The sequence below is a fragment of the Mus musculus genome, chromosome 16, assembly GCF_000001635.26.
Source record: "Mus musculus strain C57BL/6J chromosome 16, GRCm38.p6 C57BL/6J".
NCBI classification, from domain to species: domain Eukaryota; kingdom Metazoa; phylum Chordata; class Mammalia; order Rodentia; family Muridae; genus Mus; species Mus musculus.
The window spans coordinates 78357759-78378766 of NC_000082.6; the positions used below are offsets into that span (position 1 = coordinate 78357759).

General features: G+C 41.5%; 2 protein-coding genes across 4 annotated transcripts in view; one reads left to right on the plus strand and one right to left on the minus strand.

Annotated features, from left to right (window-relative positions):
- The window catches only part of Cxadr (coxsackie virus and adenovirus receptor), a 58560-nt gene extending 56533 nt beyond the window's left edge, over positions 1–2027 (plus strand). For both annotated transcript variants that reach the window (XM_006522884.4, NM_009988.4), the window contains one exon: positions 1453–2027. In XM_006522884.4, the coding sequence (XP_006522947.1) occupies positions 1453–1494 (42 nt within the window). In that variant the 3' untranslated portion in view covers positions 1495–2027. The remainder of the gene's footprint in view (positions 1–1452) is intronic.
- A 74-nt stretch (positions 2028–2101) lies between these two features.
- Btg3 (BTG anti-proliferation factor 3) lies at positions 2102–19423 on the minus strand. Of its 2 annotated transcripts, none has more exons than NM_001297747.1 (5): positions 19410–19423; positions 15487–15665; positions 11355–11492; positions 7044–7251; positions 2102–2780 (listed from the first exon to the last, which is right to left on the minus strand). In NM_001297747.1, the coding sequence occupies exons 2-5, from the start codon at positions 15657–15659 to the stop codon at positions 2541–2543; spliced, it is 759 nt and encodes a 252-aa protein (NP_001284676.1). In that variant the 5' UTR covers positions 15660–15665; positions 19410–19423; the 3' UTR covers positions 2102–2540. The 2 variants fall into 2 exon arrangements, with proteins under 2 accessions (NP_001284676.1, NP_033900.1); NM_009770.3 differs by lacking the exon at positions 19410–19423 and adding an exon at positions 18843–19052.
- Positions 19424–21008: the final 1585 nt, after the last annotated feature.

Consider the following 21008-nt stretch of genomic DNA (forward strand, 5'->3'; position numbering starts at 1 on the left):
AAAATGATCTAAAACGCAGTTACATTAAAAATGAGCTTTCCGAGGGCTGGAGAGATGGCTTGGTGGTTAATAAAACTTGCTGATCTTACAGAGGGCCCTAGCACTTGCTGATCTTACAGAGGGCCCAGGTTTGGTTTCTAGAACATACATACGATGGTAAAGAACCATCCATAACTCTAGTTCCAGAGGATCTGATGCCCTCTTGTGTCTTCCCCAGGCATGGCACACATAGACACAGGCAAACATGCAGGCCAGCCAGCCAGCCAGATAAAATAAAACTAAAATAAATGTCAGCTTTCCCCAAGATTCATCATTTAGTTGCCATGGCTAATTAAGGATTTACTTCAATCATATTTATGTATTTGTGTATGCACATACATATATACATGCCCATGAAGTCATAGGACATCCTGCTGGATGGAGTCAGCGCTCTCCTACCACCGGTGGATCCTATATATCAAATTCCTGTTACCTGCCTTGGTGGCAAGTGCCTTTATCCACTGAGCCATCTCGTTGACCACAGATTTATATTTTGTAGTCATGTGCAAAGAGTTCTAGCTATTTGGTGAGTGCTAAAATTACTGCTTCTCTTCCTGTGTGGCTCTTATACTTCAAATTCCCCAAGAAATTTACCTGTAACAGAAGCAAAATAGAACAAATGCTGTCTTTCCCGACAAAAAATCTTTCAAACTCCCAACTCTGTAACTGCCCACAAGTCTGTTGTTATCTCTCTCTATAAAATCCTCCAATACCTACAAGGGGACAAGCAATGGCCTTAAGAGTGCAACACTTTTCTGTGGGGCATGACGACACACGCCCGCAGTCCCTGTACTAGTGCTGAGGTGGATCACTTGACATCAGCAGGTGGGAGACAAGACTCCCATCTCAAAACACTTTGACTCCCTTCCCATTTAAAAATTAAGATGCCAATTACCAGTAGGAAAATACTCAGGGGGAAAAGCTGATGTTATGCTTTGGAAATATGCTAAAATTGTTACAGCTTAAGTCAGAGGACAATGACATTACGAGTGTTTAAAATACGAAGTGGTAAACATCTAGACTATAAAACTGACTTTATCTTCTGTACCTTACCTTCTTAATCTTCGTAGTTTAAGAAAACTGTCAACAGAGTTGGGCAGGGTAGCAAACACCTTTAATTTCAGCCCCCAGGAAGCACAGGGCGGCAGATCTGTAAGTTCAAAGCCAGCCTATGCCCTTATCTCAAAAAACCAAGAGTAAATGAAACGAAGAAACCTGATGGTTTGGAATAGCCAGACCCCTTTTATCAGTTACTAGGAAGTGATTTGTGGTCCCTCTTGGCTAAGTTGAATAATTTCCAAGTAAAACTATGAAGGATAGAGTGATGTGGGAGGACATATCGCTGATCTTGTTCTTTAAGTTTACCTTTAGAATATCTAAAACTCATAGATGCTTTTTCCCTTTTCTTTGTAGTTCAAGTACGCTTACAAGACCGATGGCATTACAGTGGTATAAATATGAAGGACTACTGAAGAATCTGAAGTACCATACTTCTTCCTTTATAACTCTAGTAAAGACTAATATTTTGTTTTGTTTTTTGGAAAAAAAAAAAAGCACAGCACTTTTTTTTGTTTTTAGTTTTGAGCTAGGATATCATCTTGCCCAGGCTAGCATCGAATCTGACGCACAGCTGAGGTGAGCCGTGATGTCCTGTTGTCTGCCTCAGCCTCTCAGTTATGGGATTTCAGGCACTCCCACTACATCCAGTTTACAAGGCGGGTTAACAGTGGCTACAGGAACACATCTGCTTTCTCTGATGGGAGAAGGCGAGTAAGTCAGATGTCCTATAACATCATTATGGGTCAAAATCCCCGTGACAAAGGTCCCATATATACTGACTTTGATTGATAGCTGAAAGTTGTTTTATTGTATTTATATTTTCATTTAGCTACTACCAGTAAATTAGAAGTTTTTTACATGTATATTTTGATATGTGGCCTTTGGGGATCCTGTGTTCAATAAAAAGGTGGTTTTTTTTTTAAAATGAACATTTTAGATTATTTTCCTTCCTAAGTATCTCTTCTACCTTCTCCTTTTCTTACACACAGAACAAAACCACACATTGTCATGCCTCAAACTACTTTTTATTTGCAACTACATGATTTCACACAATTCTTCTAAATAATGACATAAAATAGATGTCCTTCTGTATAAATAACTTATATACTCTCCATAAAGTAAATGCTCAAAGGTGCTAGAACACATCGCCCGCTCCTACAGTGTTTTTGTATCCAACAGAGTCAATGCACAATATATAAATACTCAAGTCCAATATTAAAAACTCAGGCACTTGACTAACTTTAATAAAGTTTCTCAAACTATATCAATATATCTAAAGTGCATATATATATATACTTTAAGAAAGATTATTCTCAATAGCTTTTCTATAAAAATAAGTCTGATGGTTTTGCCCATCTAACTTCACTACAAGTATGAACTCTTAGTATATAGGAAGGTATGTCTTCCTTTCTAGCAACATGACATCAACACAATGAAAGGAGCTAGTGAGGTGCTAACATGTGAGGATTAATCCAGTGATTTCGGTCACAATGCATTCCAGGAGGAGGTACCCATGTCACTGGAATTGGGCGGAATGGTTTATTCTTCCTTCCTGGATTTGGATAAGCAAATGGAACAGGAGGAGGGTAGTGAGTCTGATGGCCGCTCCCTCGATACATTCCTGGCTTTTTTCTGGGCAAAGGGTGCCACATTGGAAGAGGTGGGAATATCAGTTCTGAAATCTATAGGAAGAGAAAGCATTAAGTAAATTAGGAGGAAAACAATATCCTACTTTTCAGTAAAGACGAGTAGTTCCAGACCACACAAACCTACCACTTACCCCAAGAGTGGGTCTTAGTGACAGTCCTACAGTTACATTTAAACATCTTAAACAATAGCCCACATCTCACTAATATCTCCCATGTGCTTTCTGAATGAAGAAGAAAAAAGACTAATGGAAACAGTCTTACACGCATCAAGGATGCAAACACAGAATGATAGTCACTCCCGAGAGAGAACACAGCAGGTTTTAGGGCAATAGGCATGTTTCTAGTTAGTTAAGCAAGAAGTCACGGAGGGAGCTCTGAAGCACACATTTTCACATCCCAGCCAAGTTCTACTAAAAAATAATGAAGTGTGAGGAGCAGAGGCCAAGTATATTGACAGAACTTTCCAGATCATTCTGCTGTAACCTGGTCAACACTTGGGCTCAACATTCTTAAAAAAGTATGCTGGAAGTCAGGTAGGCGACATCAAGTTCACATTATTTAAATTCTCATCAGCAATTTTCAAATTCTTTGCTTGGAACACTGCACCCTGAGAGTTTCAGATTTTCTGGTTCTAATCTGCCCTTCCAAGTGTGGGATGTTTTCTTTAATAGTTAAGAGTTTGTAGAGCATTTAATGCACACGGTACAATGACATGAACCAATTTTGTATTTTGAAAAAGAGGATCTGTGTTTGTGCCCGTGAACACGCCTATACACACTGGAACTTTTTTACATTTGGCTTTCAAGATCCTTATTTTCGTTTTTCTTACTGCACAGGAGTAGCATGGTAACTAGTAGACTAGCTGGAGAATGTCAGTTTTTCCAAATGGTTGCAGCAGTTTCTACTCCTTATGAGATCTGGCTGCCTGATCTTCACTCAAAGTTGAGTTGCTACGCAGTTTAACTTGGAAAAAGCCAGGTTTCATTGTTTGAATTTGATTTGTTTCAGTGAAGAGAGATGAGCTCTAACTCCTTTACCTGGGCTCACTGGCCATGTATAACATTTCTGTACAGTATTTATAACTTCTGCCTACTGCCTAATCAATTAGGTTCCTTGGGTTGTACTACTCTCTCTACTGCGACTGTTGTAGGAATGCTGAGGAGAGCGAGCCCAGGGCCTGTGCCCACGAGGCAGCTGCTGCCCCATTGACCTAGAGCCCTTGCTCCCTTCCAGGTTTTAGTCTGAGACAGGGTCTCACCTGCCCAAGATGGCAGTCAACTGTGACCCTCCTACTGTTCACCAGGCCCATTAAGTTTTGGAGTGTTTTATGTTATCAAAACAATTCTGTAACACACAGGCGTAATGAGAATGTACTTTCTGTGACTTGGCCATTCACTCTCTAACATTTTCTTTTTGTGACTAAAAATATTTAGTTTTGATAAAAATCAATTTTTTGGTGATCCTTTGGAGACATTTTGAAGATAATTCTCCACATTTCTTCATACATATAACTTTAAAAACTGAGTTTTCTTATATGCAGAGCCATGATCATCCCAAATCCATGCATGCTATCAGGCAACACTTAGACCCACTTTGGCCTTTTCCCTCTTTTTCAAACCTATTCAAGACTTTCCACCCTAACTGCTCTGGTGTTCTGCTGTGGGACAGGTGAGTGGGGAAAATGTATAAAAGTGAGCTTATTTTGTAACTTCGATTTTTGTTCCAATGATATATTGTATATCCTTAAACTATTAATAATCTTGATGCACAGAATAGTTATATATATATATAATTAATCTATTATATATAACATATATAATATATAACTTAATATATATATTTATATATATATTAAAGATTTCGTGTATGTGAGGACACTGTCACTGTCTTTAGACACACCAGAAGAGGGCATCAGATCTCATTACAGATGGTTGTGAGCCACCATGTGGTTGTTGGGAATTGAACTCAGGACCTCTAGAAGAGCAGTCAGTGCCCTTAACCGCTGAGCCATCTCCCCAGTCCATAGCTTTATGTTCATGCTCTCAGCATGCAGTTTCTTACAGCTTTAGAATCAATGTGTTACTTAATAGAAATGGACTTTTGGGAATCTGATTAAGCTGAGTCCACAGATCACTTGGGAAACAGAGAGCTGACTGTAAGAGTAATTTCTAGAAATGCTATGGAATAAAGATCCTCCCCTGTCAGGAGCTGTTAATGTTTTTGTCTTTATTTGATGATCCCCCTTTAGATTTTTATCAACAAAAGAATAATTAGAAAATGAATGATTAAATCACAGAAGGTATATTCTCATTACATGTATGAGCTAAGGACTTGTTTCCAGAACATTACTCTTATTACAAAGAAAAACAAACAAACCAACAAAACCAAACACATTAGTATCAGTCAGGATAGACAGGAAGGTTAGAGTGGGACTGTATTTACTTTCTACCCAAGGCTTAGACAGAAGTAACTTTTTTTCTGTGAAATGTTTTTTGTTGCGGAGTCGACTGCCAAATGTTTTCCACAAAGCATGTAAGCTACCTTAATTTCCACACCTTTCTTTTATTCTAATGTTCTTTTGTGGTGGGCAAAGATAAATGTCAATTGGTGTAAAAGGAAATGTAAACTGATTTTTAAACTTAAAGGTCAGCTTACTTGCAATTAAGAGCAGCCACTTGGGACTTATATTTTTGACTGAGTAAAATCGAGATAAAATCATCACATTTAGATGATTTCCAGGAAATTCAATAAAACTAATTTGAAATGTATAATTCAACATACAGAGAAAAAAAATGCCCCAAATATTTATGCCATACACTTGAAAAACAACCTGAAAAGCAACCGCTCTAAAACAAAGCGAAACAAAAGCAAGGCTGGTAATAAACATAAACAGCCCTGGAAAGGCCCCAGAGACGGAGGGAAAGCTCACAGTTCTACTCTACAATACTCCACACTTTTTATTTGCAAGGTTTTCTTTTTTTTACAGTTTTAATAAATAATTTCTCTAGAAAGAGTTCTGCTAAATGTCACCTGTGCCTTTGATCCCACCACTCAGGAGGGAGGGAGAGGGGCAGGTGGTCGGTCTCTCTGAGTCCCAGACTACTCTGAAGTTTTATAAAACGGAAGCTATGTAGAACACAGGCCCATCATCCACTCCGCAATAATCTCTACAACTATCTTCCATATCAACCCGAGGAAGAACAATTATACAATCAAGAGGGAAAATTACATTCCAGTGGAAAATGTTCATTATATCATTATATAAATTTGAAAGCTTAGCTTTTCATACTCAAAAGCTTCTTAATCATTAAGTATAAGGTTTTTACATCATTCTTTGATCTCACCATAAACTGCCCACACTAAAGTATATCTAGTTGAGAATAATGAAGATAAACTTTCAAATATTCTAATAGTACAAAAGTAAAGCAACTGTTTTCTGTTTAAGAATATTACTAAGGGGCTAGGGAGATGGCTCAGCGGTTAAGAGCACTGGCTGCTCTTTTAGAAGTCCTGAGTTCAATTCCCAGCAACCACATGGTGGCTCACAACCATCTGCAATGGGATCTGATGTCCTCTTCTGATGCATCTGAAGACAGCTACAGTGTGCTCATATACATAAGATAAATTAGTAAAAAAATTCAGTCTGCAGGCAAGCCTGTAAGGCATTAATATATGTGCATGTGTATATGTATATATATATGTACATATAGCTAATCAAGTTCCTTAAAGTCATTACATGTTTTTAACGTACAGACATAAAGCAAATGACTCTGTAAGGCAAGTGTGTTTGCTGTGAGATGCTTTCATGGTCCGAGCAAGAAGGAAGACCTTTTGGCTTTTACATAAGAAACTATCCTAAATATAATTCAGTGAAATTTCTCTTTAATGATGAAAAGGGGGAATACTAAGGAAATTAACCTAAAGATATAAATGAAGTAATAAAAGACTTAAAAAGTTGCTGACAGTTTTGTTTTTTAAAATAAAAGGATTTTTTTTTTCAATAATCAGGGCTGTTTATTATGACTTCTCTTTTTGGAGGACAGCATATTTCTTTCAAAAATATACTTAGCCTAGTCACTGTAGTAGAGTACACTTTTGATAAAATGACCCAGAATGCCCAGTTGCATCTCTGATAAGCAGCTTTCCACTAGTGTGTGTGTAACAGGAAGAGCTGAGGCGGAAAATATTCCACCATCTTGGGCAGTGCAACTGTGATTGGCTGGAGAAGCTGGCCGAAGGAAGCGCTGCCCTCCTGTGGTCTGCACATGCGCAGTGGCAGGCCGTGGCGGGTCTTACCTGGTACACGGGGCTTGGTGTTGCCGCCACTGAGCTGGGTTTCACGTCCACTTCCTTGCTTGTGTCTTCATCTGAGGAAGAGGACCCTGAGTGATAATCAGAGGTCACCTTATCCAGAGCCCTGCTAACTTTCTTGGAGATTTCATCCTTGTTCTCGTCCTCATTTTCAAAGCTGGCAACAATGAACGCATTGTTTTTCTCTCCATACCTAGGTGGACATGAAAAACTCACTAACCATAGAAAAAGCAAGAAATGTTCATAAAAACAATTAAACAGGTCTGCTCATGCCAGTGTTCCGAGGCAATAAAGGAATCAGCCCAGAGCTAGACCATGCACATTTAATACCCAGAGCGCACGCAGGGTGTAATTTTCTGTATACCCTCCTGAAGTATAAATGAAAGTGGCTACTTTCTTCTCCACTGACATCAAACAAAAAATTGTTTGAAACATCACAAGGGATCCATATTTTGATTATATATACTAAGTATTAATGATATTTTCTTTAAGATTTTTCTAATGTATTTCTAAATGGCCACTGTACAAAATCAACTAGAAAAATCTTGTATTTTTTATTTTGACAGGGCCTATGTTTTTGACAGCTACAGACAAAGATTTCTGACCATTCCTAAGATTAAAGGGAAAATGATAAGGATGACTGATGTAGGGGTTTGCTTGAGCTGTATCACATTAGATTGCATTACTGACATTTTTATGAGTGTTGAAACTAGTGTGAGCAAACGCAACCCTCTAGTCTCCTTGGCTTAGTTTCTATCCATGGAAAGGAATCCAGATGTACTTGTAACTTCAGCGCCTCCTCTCCAGCTCTACCTAGTAATTCTTAAAATGCCACAGTTTGACTGAGTTATTCATAACAGATATATGTAGTACACCTTCATTTTTGCCTACTAATGTTATGAAATTCACAGAAAACAGAAAGGCAAGGAGCGTCCTGGAAAACAACCACTGCCTCTGTAGAAACAGACATCAAAAACAAAGGCAGGTGTGTACTCAGATCTCTCTGACAACCAATTAATTTGCACATCTTTGCCTCTGTGATACTTTGGAATGAGGACTTCATGCTAAATGAAACCACTGAGTGTATTATTATAATATTAAGAATACACAGTTAACTCCTTATAAGAATTAATAATGGACAATTTTTACATTTTCCATTCCCAATGATGGGTTGCTAAAACATCAAGGATAAGTTAGTTACTTTGAAACAAATCTTTACTTATCTAATGCTCTTTTAACAGGAAAAAAAATGTAGACATTACAAAAAGTTGTAAAAGAATACTGAATCAATTAAGTTATCAGCTATTTTTATACTTTCTCATTACAGGAAAAAGATCTATTATTTATTCTGTGTTTTCAAATATTTTACCATTTGATAACCTACTAAGCTATATGTTGTTCTGTTAATCTATATGGCAAGGAAGAATGTTTCATCCAAATACATCTTAATTTTTATTATATCATCTTGGTCTCAAGTATACCGATGGATTATTTTTTAAAGTTTTTTTTAGTTTCAATGATGCTTGCATGTGTGGGTATGAATGTACTGAGCAGCGTTACCTTTGGTTGCCAGAGGCCTTCCTTCCTCTGCAGCTTGAGGTGTAGGTGGCTAGTCGTGAGCTCCCTACATGGGAGCTAGGAACCACATTAGGCCCTCTGGAAAAGCAGTCCATGCCCCTAACTACTTTCAGCCCCAAGTTACTGTTTTCAAAGGCAGCGATTTTTCCATTATGTATCTACTACATCAGCACCGTTCTATTTCCAGAATATTCATTTTTTCCAGTTTGGGTTCAAAACCATGCTATCTCAGTGCTCTCTGCTAACCGACACAAGTCATGCAGCTAACCTGTTCTTATCTCTGTTAACCGACACAAGTCATGCAGCTAACCTGTTCTCATCAGAGTGTAGACGCTACAATGTTAAGCTAATTTGTATTAGCCATTTACAAAAAAAAGCAGTAGCAGCAGGCATGGTGGTATGTGCCTTTAACTACAGCAATAGAGGCATGTTGGTTGCTAAGGTGGTAGAGGCGTCCTGGTTGTTGCTAAGAGTTTGAGACTATCCTGATCTACATAGAGTAGATATGGATGTGTGGCCTTATCTCAGAAAGGACAACAAAAAAACCCAAAACCCAACAAAAACGTCTTTACAGTGGCCACTTGGCGGAAAAAGTCATGATCATATACAACCCTATTTGTAGGTACTGAGTGTGAAGATTTTTATAATACTTCTAATGAAATCACAGCTGGTTTTTATTATCTGGCACTATTAAGAATGAACCATCTAGTTAAGTAGTACACCCATACAACCAAAGCTTTCATTTTTGGGTACCAAACTTTAAATACCTGAAAAAAGTGTGTTAAGCTATGGCTACTGTATTACACAGTAGTGTGGACAAAGAAGCCGATAATGGCTGTTCTTTGCCTCACAGATCACAGAGCTTACACAGTGCTTTGACAAAAAAGGTTGCTCATAGTACAATCTGGAAGGAGCAATGAGGATCTGATTATCCCAATGGAAAACCTTGTAAGGCGCTGTACTGGCTAGTTTTGTGTCAACTTGACACAGCTGGAGTTATCACAGAGAAAGGAGCTTCAGTTGGGGAAATGCCTCCATGAGATCCAACTGTAAGGCATTTTCTCAATTAGTGATCAAGGGGGAAAGGTCCCTTGTGGGTGGGACCATCTCGAGGCTGGTAGTCTTGGTTCTATAACAGAGCAGGCTGAGCAAGCCAGGGGAAGCAAGCCAGTAAAGAACATCCCTCCATGGCCTCTGCATCAGCTTCTGCTTCCTGACCTGCTTGAGTTCCAGTCCTGACTTCCTTGCTGATGAACAGCAGTATGGAAATGTAAGTTGAATAAACCCTTTCTTCCCCAACTTGCTTCGTGATCATGATGTTTGTGCAGGAATAGAAACCCTGACTAAGACAGGCGCCCTGTAAGAACTGCATCTTAGAGACAGGTGTTTGAGACCAGCCTGGTCTGCATAGTGAATTTCAGCATAGCCATGTCAATATAGGTCTTGACTTTCAGGAAAAAAAGGAAGAAGGAGAAGAAGAAGAAATGCACGGGTAGGAGAGATGGTTCAGCAACTAAGATAATTTGCTGCTCTTCCAGAGAACACAGGTTCAGTTCCCAGCAGCCATGGGCTTACAAACATCTGTAACTCCAGTTAAAGGTCCTACTGCCCTATTCTGGCCTTCTCAGGCACCAGGCATGCCGAGCACTCACAGACAGACATTCAGGCACAACATGCATACACAGTGCATCTTGTGTGAGAATTATGTCTACTATTAAGAATGTGTAGATCTTCATGGAAAGAAAGTGAAAGAAATAATGTAAGCAATTAAGACAGTTCAAACAATGGGGTTTATGTCAGTTACATACAAGGAACCTTCACCTCAAAGACCCTAAAGTTTGTAACATCTGGTATTAGGAATAAATTTTGTAAGATTATTGCTAGTAAATCTTTAAGTGTCCATCTCTATATTATATAGCCAGATTTATATAGAAAAGGAAATTTCCTTCCTGTTCTCAAGAGAGGCCATGAGATTTGCACCCTCAAAACAAAGAGAAACTCCCCATGGGTGCTAGCATCGAAAATGTGCAAGGTCATGCTACTAGTTTATCCTGTTTCTTCTTCCTGGAGAAACATCTTCCCTGCCTTGTCACCTAGTGACCTTCACATAGCAGCTCAAGTGACGTCTACACAGTCGTCTTTTTCTCCTGTCACCTACAACTCTATTTTATAAATAGTTCTATGAAGGCACAAATCATACCATGTTGTAATTTGATTACTATTTCTTCTCTCTTATTACCCTGTGAACTACCTAAAGAATGTTGATCTAAGTTTTGAAACCTCCACAAGTGCCTAGTTTACATAGTGCTTTTATTGAAAGTTTAAATAGATTTCACATCTAACTCTTTTAAAGTTGTTGGAGATAGATGCAATTCCTATGATGAGAACATCTTTAAAATGCTACTAAGCTACCTGAAGAGATGGAGACAACTAAACATCACACTGCTTCTTTATTTGGACTCAGCTTTTCCTGTCTGAGGAAAGGATGTGTCACACGAATGAAGCGTGGTGGCAGAGGGTAAGGTACACACTTTCTCCACTCTACCTCTCTCGGTGCATAGTAAAATCCTCCGCAACACTCTAGGAACCTTTTCTGAATTCTTCCTGGTAAGAGGGTAATTTCATAACCCTTTTCTGAGAACACCGACACGACCCAGGTAGACCACACCTGAGAAAACGTAGTGAAAATCAGTCCAGTTGCTAACCATGAAGACTCACCGGCAGCACACCTCACACGGATCCACCCAGAGTGTAAGCTCCTTAGGCAAGCCCAGGTCGCTGTACAAGATGCAGCTGTTCTCACAGGCTTTCAGGACATCGGGATCAACTCTCTGAAACTTATTGACACGAATGCATCTATAACAAAACAGTTAGATTAATAGCTATAATTGAATCCCAATCATAAATCTTACCAATCAATATATGTGAAAGTGAGCAATAAAATACCCTGATAGAGAACCGGGAGATTTGCAAGTGTGAACTTCAGACAAGAAGGCAACCTGAAAGCTGCCCAGCCTAATAAGGAGATTTGTAAGTGTAAACTTCAGACATCAAGGCAACCTGAAAGCTGCCCAGCCTAATAAAAACAGAAGATGAGCCCAGAGGAATCACCAGGTCTCCTCATTTATGAGAGACCACCATACTGCACACATAACATCAACTAAGCACAGAGACCAAAATGGTTACTCAGAACTCTTGACATTTTCTGGAGGGCTGAGGGTAGGAGTCCTCAGGCTTGCTATGGAGCTGCGTTGCTCCTGCAGCTTGTGATACTCCAGCCTCGAGCGCTCAGATGCCAGGGCTAGAGGTGTAAACCCTCGTACTCGGTGCTTGCAACGCTGGAGATTCCACCCTAAGCCTCATGTGTATTAGGCGAATACTGCATCACCTGAGCTATATCCCGGCCCTGACAGTATGAAGTTTTGAAGACTAACTGATAAATCTGAAACTAAAAGACTTCAACCAGTGTCTCAAATACTACTAGAATTTTTTGTGACAAGTTTTATTGTCACTAACATGTTTTTACATTCTGGTAATAAAGTTAAATCTTAGAGGAGACAGCTTTTACTTCATCTATACTTGTTTCAAAAATAAGGAATTCAAGGACCATGCACATAGCATTCTCATAACTAAAATGTAATCTTGGAACACTGCTTCATTTGATGTACCATGTGTTATACAGGACTTTCTTTTACCTAAGTTGCAAAATAGAAAAAAATGAAGGCAAAAATGCACCTCCAGACATGGACTCCGCTTAAGTAGAAAAACAGTAGCTACAATGGAAAATATAAAATATATTTACTGCTTTCAATCAAGACTCAACCAAGACAATCCGGCATTATAACTACTTATGGGATTTACTGTCTGAGCTTATACCGTTTCATTTCTCTTCCATATCTGAAGATATAAATATGGATATACAAGTCAACTGGAAATACTATCCATTATAATGTGCTATTTAGAATGTAGTGGATATAGCCCAGTGTACAGCAACTGCCTTGAGTTTCACTGTTCCCAGATTCAATCTCAAGCATCCATTAACAATGATAATCCAACTAAAAGACTTTTCAACCAGTGTTTCAATTACTGGTATAGTACCAATGTGATATTTAGCTTATAAAGTTAAATTGTTTCATTAGCTCATTTTAATTTTCACTGAAAAAAGATCTTGTTAAGTCAACAACTAATAACATTTCTAAAATATAGTATTTTTTACCATGTACTATGCAATAAACAGTATCCTATTAACTCTTTTTTAAAATTTCATAGCTAGATATTATTTTCACTTTGTAATGGGAAAAAAGGAAGCAGTTTGAGGAATTTGCCCAACATCACACACCAGTGAATTTAGACTGCAAATCCAGGACACCAACCTCAAATTTCATATCTAGCTTAGAAATAACATACTTGTCTAATGTATCTGATCAACATTAGACCTCAGCATACAAAACCCTCTCTTACCAAAGCTCAGCCACAGTTCCCTACCACTTCCTAAGGGTACCACTAAAACTAGCAGCTCCAGAGTAAAAACGTCCTTTATTATATAGAAGATGTTGCTTGGACCTTTGACCTAGCCTACAGATTCTACTGTTACATAGGGCAATCCAAGTCCCATGTACCACGCCATCAAAAGCAGTTGCGACTGGCTGGCACTCTTCATGTATTATACGTTGTATTTGCCACAAGAGTGATGAAGATGCTAAGCTTTTAAATTAGATGTAACTTATCTGTTTAGAAAACTTAGATACAACACACATTTTTACACTTTTTTTTAATCCTAATACTGGAACTACTTTTCTATTAACTGTCCTTCAAATGCAAGATTATTATACAAGTTGCACGAATACATTATTTACTTATTGCTGAGTTCTTTTAATTTTTTTGCAATTATAACATGTAACATAATTCTGTATTCATCCGTATTTGTCTGCATTTCTTATTGTTCCCAGATAAGATTCTGAGACATAATGTTCAAAAATGAGTATTTTCACAGATCTTATATTGCCAAACTGCCTTTTATAAATATCACATTTGCATAAAATGTAGAAAACATTTTAAACTTACATTCATTTTTCCCACTGTACCATGAAGTCTAATAGTTTTTTTAAAAACCTATTTTAAAAAGCTTCAAAATGACTCAGTGATATTTCTGATCACATGCCAAGCTAGTCTTCTTTGAGTTTTCCTCAAGTTTTTAGCGTTAATGGAGATGAAATGGTGCGCTCTCTGACCTTGCTCTATTTACTTGACAGTGCTTCCGGTTTTCAGCAACTTGGCAGTTCCAAAAGCACCCGCCCACCATCAGTTAGACACGTGTAAGAGCCTCAGTGACTTACAGAAGCTGCTCACTATCAGGAAAAAGACAATCAAATGAGAAACTAAAAACTTCCCGGAGCCTATATTAAAAGCTACATATCAACTTATATTCATAATATTAACCACCTTACTAGGAAATTTTGGATAAAAACTATGAAAAACCACAAACGTTATCAGAATAGTACACTGTACTCAACTGGCTTTAAGCAAATGAGAAACAACAAAATTGTATTTCCACTCCAGTTGCTAAAACAAAAATCTTTTACAACAACAGCATGTCTAAGTATTGGTTTATGGAACAAAAAGCAGGGACAACAACATGCTCAAATAAAGGGGAACTTTCATAGTTGACACAAGTTAACCAATGTTCCAGGTTAACTGTGGAGGCCCACAATGCCCACAATCCCCACTGTGGTATGACAGCTAGTTTTAGGAAATGACCTACCTGAAATCTGCCTTCTCAACAGATACACCTCTACCAAAGTGAGCATGGCAGGGCATGTTCTTGTACAGCTTAAAGATTCGACAGTTCTTTATTTTAACTTACAAATCAAAATACAAGTAAGCGCGCTCTTCCTCCTCAGTGCTGAGACTATGGGGAGCACAAGCTCATGGAACGTGGGAGCCATTCAAGACCCGCTTTAAAATCCTCACCCCAGGACTTACCACTGGCGGAGGTACACAGCTGAGTACTGGCTTATACCATAATATAATATAATATTCATAATGTAAGGGAGACCATCACCACAAAGGCCAAGAACATGCTAGGTTGAAGACAGTCTTTCTACATTGCCCTAACTGTCAGGGAACTCACTACGTAAACTAGGCTACCCTCAAAAGTGACAGAAATCCTCCAGCCTCTACGCCCAGAGTGCTAGAATTTAAGGCAGATGCCACTCTGTCTGCCTTTGCCTGGTTATCTTACTTTACCATTTTCTCTTCTTTCTGGTTTTTCGAGACAGAGTTTCTCCCTATGGTCCAGGCTGTCCTGGAACTTCATCTGAAGACCAGTCCAGTCTCAAACTCAGAGATCCTGCCTGCCTGTCTCCTGAGTGCTGGGATTAAGGCCTGTGTCATCAGTGCCCTCTTCAAAAAATAAAATAAAATAATAATCACAATAATAATACTAAAAAGTACAGCCTATACATTACCTTTAGATACAAAAACAAACTACTTTCTCTCAACTCTAATCGCCACGCTCATTTCTGAGAGATTAAGGTCCTCTAGATTTGTGAAGAGCCCTAGGCACTCATGATAATAGCAAAAGTCTACTCAAGCAGGAGCCAAACTCCTCACAAGGACCTAACTGGTGACCACAGCTCTGGCCTCCCAAGGCTAAACCGTGGAATTCCATCAACAAATATGCATACTTTAAAATGAGCAAGAACAAAATACCATGACAGCCCAGCGTTTTGTGTTTTTCAGATAAAATCCTAGTAGGCGATTTCTAAATACCCTCCAGCCCTCTGGCCTTGTAGTCATTACACAAACTGATCTTCATTTAGTCCAATCCAACCTTCTCCGAACACCTTACCTGTAGGCCTGACCTTTGGATGGTTTTTCTGGATACCAGTGATTTTTATATTTCTCTTGAAGTATTTGAGTTAATTTCTCAGCAAACCTCTCAACTGCTTCTTTTTTCAACTTGTCATGCTTTCGAACTAGCCTTGTGAAAAAGAAGACAACAGCCGCAATTTCGTTCTTCATTTTTCCCTGTAAAGATAAATGTTTTCTTAGAAACAAAACACAAATTAATCCAAACAACAACAGCAACTACACACACACACACACACACACACACAGAGAAATAAATTTCTGTAAAATATGCCCCTATACAGCGTTCCCTTTCAATTTGCCTGGTCTTTTCTTGCCAGTAATCATTACTAATGGTTTGTAGTCCTCAGGGACCTATTAGGAAATACTCCTGGGGTTCTTACTACTTGGTTTTAAGTAGTTCAGTGAAGAACACAGCATATTGCTTCTGACAACTGAAATAAATTCAGAAACCAATATCAAAGAATATTAGTAAATATTACACTACATGAATCAAATTCTAAGTAAAATGTAAAGTTCTGGGAAAGGACCTGAAATTTAAAAGAGAAGAGTCCAGCACTAGGGGCTGAAGAGCAGGCTCCATGTCCTCCTCCTGCAGAGGAGTCGGGTTTACTTCCCCCAAAGCACTCGACAGTTAAGAAGCACCTGCAACTCTAGTTTCAGAGGGCTCCCTTCTGCCTTTGAGGGCACCAGGCACACACGTGGTAGCCGTACATCCATGCAGGCAAAGCACTCATACGCATATAAAGTAAAAAATAAATCAGGTACCGTAGCTCCGTTTTGGAGTCGTCCCCCCCCCCAAAAAAAAGGTTAAACAGCAATGACATTTCCAGTAATTCTATCAGCTATGAGCCCAGGAATTCTAAAATATATGTTCAAGAAAGAAAGAAAGAGGGAGGGAGGGAAGGAGGGAAGGAGGGAAGGAGGGAAGGAGGGAAGGAAGGAAGGAAGGAAGGAAGGAAGGAAGGAAGGAAGGTAGGTCCTTGTCAACATTATTCATGACAAAGTAGAAATACTCCAAATATCCCCCAAATGCTGACTGGACACATAAAGTATGGCTTACACGTACAACAGAACTGGTAATTACAATAAACGAAGCACTAACACGTGCTATAACACAGCAAGCAGAGGTAACAAACAATACCACACTAAAATTTCCGCCATATATACAACTGTCCAGAGCAGGGGAGTCTATACAGGCAGAAAATAGACTGGGTGGCCTACAGGCAGGAGGAGCAGAGGAGCAGGAGACAAGAGTCTAGGGAGTCCAAGGTTCTTTTTCTGCTGAGATAAAACTATTACTCTTGAATAAAATTGTTACACATTGAAAGTTTTTCAGCATTGAAGCTTTTTATACATATTCTTTCAGGTATAGGTATATTTTCCTAAAGAGCTAAAACAAGAAATAGTGAGCATTAAAGTGCATTAAGCAGAGCATCAATTCAGGATCACTCACAGAAAAATTAAATGAAATAATCAGTTACATTCTGGAGCTGCATCAAAGGACTCTTAAAAATAGAAAATCTGATTGATCATTGATTAATCCAGAAAGGCTGATCAGGCGTTCTTTTGAATATGTGTGTGTGTGTATATATGTATGCTTTGAGATGAGCTCATTCACTTGGCTGAATGGAACTTGGAGATATTCTGATCCAACATTTACTAAGTAACGTCATCTTTCTGGGCGCCAATGTCGGGCCCTAATGTATTGACTATACAGTGAACTAGCTTAACAACAGTCTGGCAGTCTGGTCTTATAAATTAAAAAAAAAAAAAAAAAGATGAAAGAGAAAAAAGAAACACCGGTTTTTAAAGATTTACTAAAACTGCTCTCTTAAGTTTCTTGTCTAATGTGATTTTTACTCTGCGTGCAAATGCAAACGAGGGTCCTCAGAGTGAAGGAAATTCTATATAGTATCTGAGATTTGTCCTGGCAGCCCTACTCACTCGGATCCTAGACGGAAAACACCCAAACGTTCCTCTTGGATGCTTAGAATGCCTAATACACCCTCTACTGCTATGGTCAGCCGGTAGATAGAATCCTCACACACCAGTGGTGGGCACATAGAACTTCAGTCTACTACAACTGCTGTGCCACCTCCCTCCTCCTGCAGTGTGAGGCCTCTTCCGCTCTCCGAAGCTTCCTTTATACTTCATGTATAGCACCTTGTGATGGACCAGCAAAACCCACTGAAACTGAATACACAACTTGGGCGAGGATGTCGCAGATGGAGCCGCATACGCTCCACTCCAAACAAGATAGAAGACTCACACTAGAGAAATGTAATGATTCCTAGACCCCTCTCATTCACCAACTGGGCCAGTACGTGCTACCTAACAGTTTGGGGGATTTGCTTTTTGTTTCCTCAACTTCATATTAAAAAAAATAAATAAATAAAATAAAATTAAGGAAGGAAAGAACCACTTAGCGGTTGCTTTTTGGTTTGTAACAGAAGATGAGTCATACGGACTTATTTATTTTTCTGTTTGAAGGAATGGAATAGCTTAAGAATTAACCCCCTCTTATCAGTGTTCCAGAAGTACCAAAGGCACAGAGAAAGGTCTAAACCTCGGGGGAGGGTGTGTGGGGGGTGTGAATACCACCGGGGACCGGGGGTGGGGGATTAGACCTTAGGCGCCTAGTGCCACCCACACTGTCCCCCAAAGCTCCCATTTTAAACACCGCTTGGTGACGTCACCCCAGGACGTCGTCACCGCGGCGGCTGCTCCTCAAGTTCTACTTTGTTCCACGAGCTCGGCCTTCTAGGAGTTTCTAACTTTGCAGTCTCCCCACCCCCCACCCCCCCCAACCCCTCCCCAGTAACGAAAAAGCCACTCGCAGTTTCTAGAAACCACAACTTCTCCAGGTGGACGCTGCCGAGGTGGAGGGGACGGCAAGCGTGGTCGCGCCGAGAGGCCCTGACCGCCCCGGGCGGCTTTGGCCAGCGGGATCCAGATGCAGCCGGATCGGGCTCCCCTCCCAGCCCGGCGCGGGTGGAGAGAGCCCCCCACGCGCTCCGAGTGGACGGCCTGCGCGCCGCGTCTAACCTGTGCAAACAAACCGGCTTGCCCCTGCCCGCCCGCTGTCGCCTCCCCGGGGGCGGCAGGCGACGTGGCACGCGCCGGAGGAGGCGTCCCAACCCCACCGAGGACCCGCCGCCGCTCCCCTCCGCGCCGCGCATCCCTCGGCCGCTCCGCTTTCGACGTGGCGGCGGGCGCGTCCCAACCTCCCTCCGCCGCGATGCCCGGGGGTCCCCGCCGCGTCCCCTTATGCCAGGCCTGCCCTCCTCACTGCCACCGCGTCCCCGACTCCGACCCCCGGCGGGCTCTCCTCACCGCCGCCGCCGCCGCTCCGGGGGCTGCACCCTCGCCGGGTGCGACCGCGTCCCGTGGCCGGGGAGCCGAGCGCGAGCGCCGCTGCTGCGTCGTCGGGCCGCCGCCGCCGCCGCTGAGCGCGCGCCGACCAGACTGGCGGGCGGCGGAGCGCGCGGCCGACAGGGCGAACGCAGTCCCGACGCGGCCCACGGGGGGCTCGAGGCCCGGAAGAAGGGAGGGGCGATGACTAGGAGAGGCCCGGCGCCGCGAAGAACCAATCCGCGCGCCCTGGGGGCGGGGCTTCCCTCGGGCCCGCCCCCCTCCACCGGTGCGCGTGGCCGGCTCCTGCCTCCGGCCGCGCGCAGAGCCTGGGCTCCGACGGCCGTGCTGGCACGAGGTCGCAGTGCCTCCTGCGCGAGCCCCGAGGGCCTTGCCTCCCTCAGTGGGGTGGGCAGGACGCTTCCTCTTGGCTCTTCGGCCACTCCTCCCCACGCGGGGCTCTCTCCCTTGGATCCGCCCGCCTCTCTGCTGCCTGAGGGCAAGTTCAATCCGGATTCTGCTTTGATGGGCTCTCCCCCTCCTACCCACCTCTGCACGAAGCGGCTGCGGAGGGGAGCTTGGCACTGAGGGCTTGCCAAGTCCCTCCGGTCGTGAGGTCACTAGCTGCCTCCCTGTACGTGAGATGGCTTGGGTAAAACTCTTACCTGGACACTTGGCTGGCAGAGCTCGTGCCTCCATGTGACCGTGGCAGCCTCCTGTTGAGTACGGGGTGTCTCTGCCAGCACTGATGGCCCAATGGATGAGTGGAGTGGCCAGGCTTTGTATTTCTCAGATACTTCTAACTCAAGGACTTGGGGGGGAGGGGTAGCTTTTAAGCCTTGACTAAACACATAAGAAGAGGGAAGATAAACTTTCCGAAGAAAGGCCCATCTTTCCGTCCCTTAGGCTGAACTGGCAGCTAGGTGTTAGTGTTGTGAAAGCAGCTGATAAGTCAGACAGGCCGGAAAAACACAAGACACTCATTAAAAGAGAATTTAAAAATGCAGATTACCATTGTTTTTTTTTTCATTACTTATTTTCTTCATTTACATTTCCAATGCTACCCCATAAGTCCCCCAAACCCTCCCTCCCCCCACTCCCACTTCTTGGCCCTGGTGTTCCCCTGTACAGAGGCATATAAAGTTTGCAAGACTCTTTCTCTTTCCAGTGATGGCCGACTAGGTCATCTTCTGCTACATATGCAGCTAGAGACCAGCTGAGGGGTGGGGGGTGGGGGGCTCCTGGTTAGTTCATATTGTTCCACCTATAGGGTTGCAGATCCCTTTAGCTCCTTGGGTACTTTCTCTAGCTCCTCCATTGGGAGCCCTGTGATCCATCCAATAGCTGACTGTGAGCCTCCACTTCTGTGTTTGCTAGGCCGGGGCATAGCCTCGCAAGAGACAGCTATATCAGGGTCCTTTCAGCAACATCTTCCTAGTGTATGCAATGGTGTCTGCGTTTGGAGGCTGATTATGGGATGGATCCCCGGGTATGGCAGTCTCTAGATGGTCCATCCTTTCGTCTCAGCTCCAAACTTTGTCTCTGTAACTCCTTCCATGGGTGTTTTGGTCCCAATTCTAAGAAAGAGCAAAGTGTCCACACTTTCGTCTTCGTTCTTCTTGAGTTTCATGTGTTTTGCAAATTGTATCTTGTATCTTGGGTATTCTAAGTTTCTGGGCTAATATCCACTTATCAGTGAGTACATATCATGTGAGTTCTTTTGTGATTGGGTTACCTCACTCAGGATGATGCCCTCCAGGTCCATCCATTTGCCTAGGAATTTCATAAATTCATTCCAAGAACTAATTGTTAAAGCTTTATTTAGACTATGTTGGTGATTATAGCCTTGTGAGCCTCAAAAATAATAATTTTTTACCAGAAGTATAAAACCCTCAAACCATTATAAAACTAGTGTGCTATGCCTCTATTTTGTGAGAAGCACTTCTACTATTGTGAAACTAAAGCTATTTCTCAATTTAAAGGGGGTGCTGTCATATACATCCGTGGGACTATTCCCGGAGATGTGCTTTCGTTTAAAACAAATAATCACATTGACGTTGTTTTACTGCTAACAGCTCTTAACTCTACAGTTTCACAAAATAGGTAGTTACAAACATTTTTAACTGCCAGGAAATTTCAAAATCTCAT

Excerpts from the sequence above, each read along its gene's own strand:
- Btg3 (NM_001297747.1), bottom strand. The coding sequence starts at position 15,659 with ATGAAGAACGAAATTGCGGCTGTTGTCTTCTTTTTCACAAGGCTAGTT. Across the intron at positions 11,493-15,486 it reads TCCAAAGGTCAGGCCTACAG|ATGCATTCGTGTCAATAAGT; the intron begins GTAAGGTGTTCG and ends GTTTTGTTATAG. Across the intron at positions 2,781-7,043 it reads CACCAAGCCCCGTGTACCAG|ATTTCAGAACTGATATTCCC; the intron begins GTAAGACCCGCC and ends CTCTTCCTATAG.